Source organism: Belonocnema kinseyi, chromosome 5, assembly GCF_010883055.1.
Source record: "Belonocnema kinseyi isolate 2016_QV_RU_SX_M_011 chromosome 5, B_treatae_v1, whole genome shotgun sequence".
NCBI classification, from domain to species: domain Eukaryota; kingdom Metazoa; phylum Arthropoda; class Insecta; order Hymenoptera; family Cynipidae; genus Belonocnema; species Belonocnema kinseyi.
In genome coordinates, this window is record NC_046661.1 from 38,890,258 (window position 1) to 38,901,816 (window position 11,559).

The 11,559-nt window shown below is 31.2% G+C and overlaps 1 protein-coding gene across 5 annotated transcripts in view; it reads right to left on the reverse strand.

Annotated features, from left to right (window-relative positions):
• LOC117173108 (DENN domain-containing protein 5B) overlaps positions 1–11,559 on the reverse strand; it is a 216,468-nt gene that overhangs the window by 110,795 nt on the left and 94,114 nt on the right. For all 5 annotated transcript variants that reach the window (XM_033361499.1, XM_033361501.1, XM_033361498.1 and 2 more), the window contains exon 2: positions 9,665–9,774. In XM_033361499.1, coding sequence (XP_033217390.1) covers positions 9,665–9,774 — 110 coding nt within the window. The remainder of the gene's footprint in view (positions 1–9,664; positions 9,775–11,559) is intronic.

Below are 11,559 nucleotides of genomic sequence, written 5' to 3' on the forward strand. Positions count from 1 at the left end.
GAGATGGCATTGCTAGACTAGAACACCGCTATGAGAAATGTATCAGCCTTGGAGGAGATTATGTTGAGAAATAAAAAAAAAAAAATTCTTAAAAACGTTGTTCTTCTTGGTCAGGCCGGAAACTTATCAATCCACCCTCGTACATGGTGCATTTAATCCTTCAATATTAGAAGTCATCATTACAGAAGACTCTTATGTGAGTAATGCTCCACCATCGTCCTCAGACAAAAAGGAAGATGTTTTTATGCAGGAGGACCCTGAAATCAATCTGCAGGTAGATTGTGCCTTAAATTCTTCAAGTGTAGGAGAAAGTACTATGGAAGTTTCTGGAGATGACCCAATACAAATTCCCACTGATATTGAGGGGAAATCCACAAGGGAAATATCCACACGTAAGCTCCTACATATATTTTTATCTTTTATTTTAATGTTTACTAGGGTTGGTCAAAATAATGGAAATCGAAATGAGAAATATATGAAAAAGTAGTGTATTCGTACCCTAAAGAAGTAAAATTAATTTAGTGTTTATTGATGAACGCCATCAATTAGCGCGCAAATATAATGTGGTTTAAAAGTTTTTATTTTTATCATTGTTATATTTTCGTGTATGTCAATTTTCCATATTTTTGTAGAGTGCCTAACTTTCACCAAATTTTTACGGCTTTAAATGAGTGCTCTTAAGTCAATCATTTTTATTTACTGTACCCTGTTTTTTTTTACCTGCTTTTAAAATCCACAGGAATTAGGAAAAAATTTAAGTAGATGCAGTAAATTTTTAAGGAACTGGGTTTAATATTTTGCTAAACGATGTTTTTTTAAAGTAATTTTTATATGTTGACAAATTATCTTTATCCGGCTGGCGTCAAAAAATCTTTTCTGCATCCAAGGACTTCAAAATAGTAAAAATATACTGGAAAAGAAATTGGCACGTCTGAAGAATCAAATCTTAGCCAATCAAGTCTTAAAAACATAAAATTTGATTTCGTAATTCCTATATATATAAAAATTATTTTTTGAACACATGGGTACAGTCAACCTGACTTTATTGCCTTCAGAACGTTAGTTATCAAGCTCTAAAAATACCTGTGGGTCAGGGGTCTCCAAAGGGCGATCCTGGTGTCTACTAGCGATCCCAGGCTAGTAGGTAGGATCTACTCGGCTCTGACCCAGAACTATCAAAATCTTTTACCTGATTTGAGCCTCTTAGAATCTTCATGGTAAAAATTGAGAATTACGAAATAAGCTAATGAATGTTTAGTTTCTTGTTACTATAATAATATCAAATGAAATAATTAATGCAATTTTAATGTTTCATACTCACAATTCAAATTAACTGAAAATCAATTTGTTTATGAATAATTAAAAGTTTTATTTTCAAATTAAGATTTAAGTTTAACAATAATATATCTTAATTTTCTCATTATTTTAATTACATAAATAATTATATTACAATAAAATAAATTAATTAAAAATAATAGTCCTGATATTAAAAACAATCCATTTTTAAATCCATAATAACCAATTTTTGAATAGTAAGAGTCTATAAAAATTGTTAAATGAACCTAGATAATTTATAAGGTTATCAAATCTAACAGATAAACAAAAAATAAATAAATTACTATTAAAACTCCTCGGAAAATATATTTGGAAGAGGTTATGTATTACTTAAAACCTTTAAAACTAACAAATTTGAAATACTCTTAATTTGAATGATTCGAAATTTTTACTAATTTCCAGGAGTGACTGAATTCCTAACTATAGGCCTCGAATTCACCACACTCGAATTGAAACATTATTTTTATTTAAAAGTTAAATTTTTGTAATAATTCCATTTTGAACGGTTTAATTAGCATTGAATTTGTAATGATAAAATTTAATACAATATTTGCATTATTAATGTTGCAGAAATTCATTGAGAAACAACTATCCCTTCTTTTCCAGAAACGGATGATTATATCAATACATATCTTCCAACAACTCCTAATGGCAAAAGGTGCAGTCATTGCGACGAAGAAGGAAATTGTGATAATCCAAATATTCCTACAACTCCAAAAGGTAGAAGGTGGAGGAATAGCGACAAAGGAACAAACGCTTCACCTATGTTCGTTTTTAATCTCCAACAAAAGTACTATGGCGGAATGAATTAAAAAATCAACGACTACGATATTCTCATAAAATCAGAATATTGAGACAAAGTCGGAATCGGAAGGATAAACGAATAGCTGAACTCAAATCAGTTATTCAGGCTCTTCGGAAGAAGAACTTACTGGACGAAGAGCAGTTAGACGTCCTTGAAACTATAGGTGGGCCTTGCAATGTACTATTTAATCGAATGTTAAGAAAAGCTAAAAAGTTAACTTTACCTACATTATATGAACCTCTATTGAGAAGCTTTGCACTGACCTTACATTACTATTCTCCTCGAGCTTATAACTTTGTTCGAAATACTTTTAACACTAGCCTGCCGCATCCTCGCACGCTTAGCAGATGGTATGGAAGTATCAATGGTGAGCCGGGTTTCAATGTCGAAGCTTTAGAGAGCATTAAGGAACGAGTAAGAACATCTAAGCGTGAGTTAGTTGTTTGTTATATGGTTGACGAAATTCATATTCTGCAAATGTTACGTAGAACGGTTGATGGACAGCGAGATGGTTATGTAAATTTAGGACCTGATGTAGTAGTAAATAATGATGCTTTAGCATCCGAAGCACTTGTTTTTAATGTTGTATGCATAAATGAAGGGTGGAAAATTCCTATTGGGTACTTTCTCATAAATGGCATGAAAGCAATAGAGAAAAGTTCTTTAATTTTGCAAGGAGTTACAAAATTGCACGATACGGGGGTGAAGGTTGCGTGCGTGACATTTGATGGTACTCCCACTAATTCTGCTGTGACTAAACATCTTTCTGACTGTCCCAATACGAACTTATATTTTCAGACACACTTTCCCCACCCAGTGACAAAGGAGAAGGTCATGATTTTTCCTGACCCATGTCACATGTTTAAACTTATTCGCAATGCATTTGGCGATATGAAGATATTTATTGATGAGGACGGCGAATTTATATCTTGGGAATACTTAGAGGCTTTGAACGACTTACAAGTTATAGAGGGATTGCATTTGGCGAATAAATTGCGCAATATCTATATTAATTACACAATGCAGAAAATGAAAGTTAAATTTGCTTCACAATTGTTTAGTGAATCTGTAGCTTGTGCTTTAGAATTTTGCCGAGACGTTTTGAAGCTACCTCAGTTTAAAAATTGTACAGCCACAATAAGGTTTCTCCGAACTTTTAATAATCTCTTCGACATCTTAAATTCGCGTAGTATACGACAGGTGGGCTTCAAAAGAGCCATGTCGCATGTAAATAAACTTATGTTTGCCGAGAGATTCGAGAAATGTAGAACTTATATAGAAAATTTAAAGGACGAAGATGGAATTCCTCTTGTTTCAACACGTCGTAAAACAGGTTTCTGTGGATTCTTAACCTGCATAAAAAGCTTCCAAATGATATATGAAAAGCTTTGTGAAAAAGAAAGTCTTTTATAATACTTGCCAGCATATAAATTAAGCCAAGATCACATTGAATTACTGTTTTCATGTGTGCGAGCCCACGGCGGAGGAAACAACAATCCCACTGCTGGCCAATTTCGGACTATATACAAAAAGATTTTGGTTCATAATGAACTAAGAGCAGATGTAAATGGTAACTGCATACCACTCGAGCATGTATCTATTCTGCATGTTTCTTCTTCGAAAAGACATGTAATTGATTCTGAAAACGTTATTAATGTTTCCACTGCACCTTTGCGTTTTCCTGATGTTGACGATGTTTCAGCATTTAATTCCATAGAAAACCCCTACGATAGCGATGTAACTTTACACGAAGTCTGCAAATTAAATGATTTTACTGAAAACGTCACTTACATTGCAGGCTTCGTAGTGAAGTGTCTGAGTAATAAATTGTATTGCGACATTTGCATTTCTGCTTTGAAAGACGAAACTGTAAAAAATGCGAAATTATCAAAACTTATTGAAATTAAGTCTAAAGGATTTTTAATATATCCTTCTGAGGATGTGTATTAGAGCAATTTATTTCCATCCGTAAACCATTGTTTGGAGTCCTTCAAAATCATGCTAATAATCAAAGCCCAATGGAGAATCACGTATTACATTTAATAAGAGCAATCGTTGCAAAGTATCTTAAAGTACGTATCAACTACAACTTTTCTCAAGTGATTGATAAATCTGAAAGTGTGCGCCAGATGTACGGCAAACTTATTCTCTTCAGAGGACAATAATATTTTGTACAATATGTGTGTTAGGGTGGTTGAAAAAACGCTTTTCGAGCTGCAGGGCAAGACACCCCCCAAAAAGTTTCCATTGCCGGGAAAGAAAATCTTTAATTGTTTGTTTTTCGAAATTCGAATATTAACACGTGCCATTGGGCACTGCGAATTCCCATTTAATTAACAGGAAATATTTTAAATTTTGGAAAAATTGAACTCATATCCCAGGGTTTCTTTGAAACTTGCGAAACGTATTATTGTTACTGTTTAGCAATTTCCGTAATTTTTTATACAGATAATTACTAATGGACAATTTTATTATTTACCATGCCTTTTTAAACAAATTTTCAGTTGTTTAAAGAAATGTAAATTATTTAAAGAATTATTTATTTCCAAAAACTTTAAAAGAATAATCATATTTTCTGAGTGGAAATGTAATTATTTGTTATTTTTTGGAGCAGTAAATTTTTTTGACAATATTATGTAATTACTTAAACAATTATTCATTCTCTATTTTCAAAATGTCTCAAAATTGAGCCAGAGATATCAACTTTCTCTTTAAATTAGTATCCTATGCTACGTTTTGTTGAATAATTACATAATTTTGATACATTTCTTACACTGTTTAATAAATTTATGTTCATTTAAACAATCTTTATTTGCTCAATCAGTGTTTTTCGAAAACTAAAATAATTAAATAAAATAGAACACGTAAAATTATGTTTTTAAATGTATAGTGTATAGAAAGAATACATTATCCACTTTTTGAAATGTATTTAACAAATATAATTTGTTTAAATCATTAATTTTCCCAAAATACTTTTAAAATCGTGATTAATTTACTGTGTTATATTTTATTTTATTTTTTTAGTTATCGAAAAATAACTACTTGAGTAAATAAAAATTCTTTGAACAAATAGAAATTTGTTAAAAATTAGAAAAAGTTAATCAAAATTATGTAATTATTCAACACAAAGTAGCATAGGATACAATTTTGAAAAAAGTAGACATCTCTGGCTCAACTTTTGAAATTATTGAAAATAAGAAATAAATTATTGTTAAACTAATTGCGTAATGTTTTTTTTTTAAATTTACTACTACAAACAATGACAAAATATTGTATTTCAATCGAAAAATACGGTTATTCTGAAGTTTTTTGGGGAATAAATAATTGTTTAAATAATTTACATTTGTATCAGCAATTTAAAATTAATTAAAAAGTCATGGAAAATATTCAAATTGTTCTTTGTAAATTATTTGTATGTAAAAGACGACGGAAATTGCTAAAAAGTAACTATAATACGTTAGAATGTGGAATTTTTAATTTTTTAGCGATATTTAGGGCGCTGCGGGAAGGTTGGGTGGGTTGGAAATTCAATCAATCTCTTAAAAGTTTGGTACATTTGGATGAAATTCTGGAACATGAGCTCAATTTGTCGAAAATCAAAATTTTGCCTATGTTAATTAAACGGAATTTTGAAGTGCCCGGTGGCACATGTTAATTTTCAAAAAACGAAAGATTACGGATTTTGTTTTTTTAGAAATAGAAACTTTTTTTCTAGAGTGGAAAAATTTTGCAAAGCATTTTTGGACCACCCTAATGTGAGTATTGTCCATATTCTAAAATAAATGCATATTTTTTATTCAAAGAATTTGTTCTCTCTTTCACTTTCCTCTTAAATAATTATGACTGAACAGTGCTGAACTCAAGACCTTAGATCAAAATCAAGTTGTCTCGAATCATACAAAAATTTATTTCATATAATTTATGCGTATATAAATTTATACTCATAAATTACGTATACATTTATTTGGTATACTACTTAAAAATTGATTTCTAAATAATTTTCATGAAATACATCATTTGCTCGGCACTCTCTTCAAACATATTTCATTTCAGCTTTGGTTCATATATCTTATTCACCCGTTATCTTCGCGAAGCGAAAATACAAATTTAAATCTCGCGCTATAATCAAATGGCATGTCGTAAGATGGCGGCCCTCCCCACTAAGTTAGGATGGCATGCCTATGTCCATGGTCTGAAAAATGCCGAAAATTGCGAAGTAACTCCGAGGAGTTGACCCACAAACCAAGAGGGCGCTTTTAGCAGTCGGATTTGACGGAGTCTCTTATTCTATTACATGAGCAATCTCGCAACTCATCTCTGATATTAGTTGTATGGTATCTGGTAACCGCCTCCGCCAAGATTTTTTTCGTGCACAAACGATTCAACATTTTTCCAAATATATTCAGACATTAAATAATCGACCCTATTCATTTTAAATCAGATATTTCAAGTCGCAAAATCTCTTTAAGATAAAATATATGGCTTTTTAAAGAGAAAATTTTTTAGAACCTTTTCATTTTTTGTAAATTTTTAATTAGATTTTTACTTCTACGAGAAAGACATCCTGTCAGTTTTATGCGGGCCAAAACGTTCTTGTGACTTTGCGAAAATTGAATTTTCGAATTTTTTCCGAATAACGATAGATCTAACAACATTCTTACAAACAAGCTTGTTCATTTTAAATGTATGGATTCCGAGATAAATAAAAAGAGTAAGAGGCATTTTTTGTAGAACAATTTAAAATAAAACTTTTTAAAAACATTTTGTCAAATCTGTCGCTTGTAAGAAAAATGCGAAAATTCAATTTTTCGAAGAAAAAGATTCTCGTGGCCACAAAGATGTTTTGACTCACATAAAACTCACAAGAAGTTTTCTTCATGGAAGTACTAATTTAAGAAAATCTGTAAAAAAACAGAGCTGAACTTCAGTCTACAATTTGATATGCTTAATGGGATGCCCAATTTTTAGGTCAGAATAATAATATTTAGGGCCTCCTTTTAAAGCTTTAAACAAGTAAATTTCAAAATTGAAGCTATGATGTCGGGAGCAGCGGTGCTTATGAGTCCTAATGGCAACAATGGAAGCGTGGACAAGAATGGATACCCACTCCCATTCGTTGTCATTAGGATTTACAATCACCGCTGCTCCCGACATCATAGCTTCAATTTTGAAATTTACTTGTTTAAAGCTTTAAAAGGGGCCCTGAATATTATTATTCTGACTTAAACATTGGGAAATATATTGCATAAATATGGAGGAACAATTGAAAGAACTTTCACCTCAAAAGCATCCCCTTCAGCATATCAAATTGTACACTGAAGTTCAGCTCATTTTTTACTGATAATTTTTAATGCAAATGAGTTGGTCAATTTTTTAAAAAACAGAAACATGAATTTGCTCCAGTACAAATCGCTTGATCTATTTTCGACGTTCTTTCCAGGACATTTTTAGCTTTTATTTTATTTCTTCAGAATCGCACAATTGTACAGCTAATACAATTTCATAGAGTAGCCGTTGACAATAGGTCTAAAATAGATAGAACCATTTTTGTGCGCTATAAAATTGTGAACATTTGTTCACATGACCATGTTCGACTTAAAACCAACAGTTCTCCAGTTATTTTGAAAACCATGTTATTGTTTAACACTTTACAGCATTGCGGGCCTTTGCTGTACACATATGGTTGGGGACTTTTTACTATATATCATTATAAAGCCATTTCCAACGTATCCCCGGGTAGAAATTATAACTTGGTTCTTAAGAGGCCCTGTCTAGATTTCCTATTTTCTATCGAGGCCCTAAAGTGGCAATCTATCGAGGGCGCAAGCGAAAGCGTCACACACAGCTAGCGAGGTCATCAGTAGACAACCTAATAAGGGCCTATTAATAGGGTCTTTATAGAATCTAGATAGTCCCTCGCACACTATTATACAAGAGCATATGCTATTGTTTCTTATTTTGTGAATTCAAATAAAATATTATTAAATTATTAAAAAATTTATCATGATTTAAATGCTGATATGTGATGCTATGGTTGCAGCAGTATTAAAGTTTAACCCGCACATTGCCATAATCTATTACCAGAAATTTTTGATTCAAAGAAGGAAAGTATTAAACCAGTTGTAAAATTCATTTTCTTTGCAAAAGTTCAATATAAAAGATTTTATACCTTTCTGTAGCCTCTGGCAAACAGTCCTCCATTTTCTCGTATTTTTATTGACATTCTGCTATTATACTCCGCACGTTATTCTAAAACTAAGCTTATTATTAAATTTGACTAGAGAAGACTTATTACTAATAACTAAAGACAAACGCAGTTTATTAAAATATCCGCAAGCGCGGAGAATCGAACGCACGCACCGCAGGCGTATAAGTCGAACGCCTAATCCCCATGGCTACGATGAAACGCTGAGTGCGGTATCATAAATGCTTGACGGCATTCATCCGATACTTTAGAAATGAGGAAAAAAGGTTTTTGAAGCTCGATTTGTTATATATGATTTTTAAACGTACTTACGTGATTTCACATGAAATCGATCTTTAAGAAAAATTCTTTTCAAATTTTTAAGGCACTAAACGTTTATAATTTTTTCAGAAAAAAATTGAAATTTTTTAAAGTTTTCATCTCGGTAATTTTTTTAATTTGTTCTATTTTAAATTTAAGTATAAGCATAATAACATTCATGTACTTTTTTGCACTCACAGCTGTATTACCCGTTTTACCTGTCGAGGGCTTTACAAGGTCCCCTCGAAAAAATAATTAATTGGTAGAAATTATTTTTTAAATATATCTTTATGAATAAAGCTTTTTATCTAGTTTAATTAAAAAATATAGTGCTAAAAGTGAGTATATAAATAATGTAAGACAAGTAGCACACGACAATAACATGTTGAGGGCCAGCAGAGGGAAAGCCTAGATTCTTCCAGGTAGGAAATCTGGCTGCGGCCTCGTGAGAGCCAATATTTATTTTAGGCATAAAGAGACAATTTCTACCCGCGTCTGTGAAAAAAACTGCTACTTTTACGATTTTTTTTCTCAAATCCTTCAATGATTGGACTATTAACTTTTAAACCTTTTTAGAATTTTCCAATGGATTTCAAATAGAGAACAATAAGCATCGCAAAAATCTGTCAATACAATTTAAAAAGTGCAATTTAGTTAAAAGTTGTAAAGATTTAAATGAATATTTGGCGATTTTTGAAAAAAGACTTCAAAATTCAAAGATTCATAATTTCGTGCAAAATTTGGTTTTTCTTAAATCTGAAAAATATCTGTCCCCCAATTTTCTCTAAAACACAACATATTTTATCGACAAGAAATTTTTTGGCTAAAATAGCTTTTAGGTTAAATAACAATAATTTAACATTGTTACAATTTCGCATATTTTGAAATTATAAAAGGATTTTTGGCTATTTGAAACAAAACTTTTTAAAAAACTTCGTATTTCTATACATTTAAAAACCTTATAAAACAATTTTTTTTCAACTTTCTTAAACAACTTTTTTTATGAAAAAACTTCCTACCATGCAGACAGCATGCTCGTCGAATAGATTCCATGGCACAGAATCCGGATAATGACCCAGAACTTTGCTTTTGTATGCTCGATCCAATGGTGTGCTATGTAAAGAGTCTCCTGAAATTAAATTAAATATAAAGATTAGGAATTTTATTCAAGCTTTCAGACAATTATTATATGACAAATTTTGCACAAATCTCTACATTCAAATAAAGCGCAACATGATAACGTACAAGCAGGTCTTGGAGCTTCGTACGATATTATAATTCATTAACATCGCTTGGCCACTACTAGAACCCTCGTATATATAATAAAATAAAATAATAATATAATGTAAAATCTTGCATTGTTACCTATCACGATTTTACGCTATTATAATACGATCATTACGATATATATTGTAATTCATGCGATTTCGTTTTCTCCGTGTAATATAGTCGAATTTTCTAGAAGATTCTGGGATGTCTAAAATATTTGAAAAAATGAATGCCTTCGAATTGCTTTAAGCCTACACGTATCCTGCGGGGGACAAATGTGCCCCACGCGAAATTCAATTAATTCTCCTGAGCAAATATCTCTGATTTTTTTGGTGCAGGCCCTAACCATAATTCAGTTAAACTATCCTAGAGTACGGTGAAGTGGTTGATGTTGCCGGTTGTTCGCTGTCTATCAAGTAAAAAACCAACGCTAAGCGCTGGGGGCACATTTGTCCCCCAGAGGACCCGTTACGTTCGAGTTTCGTCACGTTAATTCAATTTCATATTTTCATGTAAATAAACGCATTTGACGTATATTTACAGTATATCATGGTATTTTAATGTTTCGAATTGATTTTTTGTAATTTAAGTGAAAATTATATGTAAAAATTACTAAAAAATATAAAGCATAGGTTAGTAATATTTTCCAGTCCATTATACTTTCATGTAGTTTTCCAGTGAATAGTGTTCCCATGTGGCGATATGTATATCGAGACGTAAATATTTGCTACAGAACATGAGCGTAATGTACGTTTTGAGGTTATGAAATTCAGCTTTCCATTCATTTCTATAAAAATAAATGGAAAGTTGAATTGAGATATTTCTTAGTAAGCACAGTATCAACATAAATTAATTTAATTTTTCAATATACATTATAGTTTACTTCGATAACTTGTCTTGCAATATAGTTTACTGTTGGGGTTATTGGTTGACTCTAGCAAATATTTTATTTCACTGTGTAATCAGTGATTTTGACTACTATATTAGTGATTTCCCACTAATTAATAGTAGATACTTTACCTCTCCAAACCACTATTTGCTTAGTGAAATTTCACTAATTGAATTAGTAGTTTTTCACTAATAAGTAGTAACCTACTTCTTGTTAGTTCAATTAGTGAAATTTCACTAATTCAGATTTAGAGAGTAGAATAACAAAAATTAACGTTTTATAAATATTTTAAATATGCTTATTTCAGGGTGGCCGCACAACTTTAACATAAAAAATTCCCTGACTTTTCACTGGTTATTTCTTTATTCTCCTTGACCTATAATATTTAAAGACCCAAATAAACTATTTTTTAATATTTGATAAAAAAGTACGGTTTGAAAACGTATTATTTTTTAGGGTTATTTACAGTTTCTCACCGAAAACAATTTACAGATATGAATCCTTGAACTGACCACAAATATCGTTGAAATCGAACCACCGATATTGGCAAAATCTTTAAAATAGGGATTTCAAGTAGGGTTTGTTTGTTAGTAAACCACATTTTTAAATCGTTAAAACAAAGATATTATACATAGCTGAAATCAATATGTTAGAAGACAGAATATAGTGCTAATTAAATAGGGATAATTTAAAATAATTATGACAGAAGTTTGAAACTTATAATTGATTTCACAGTTTACATTGAAATTATAGCTA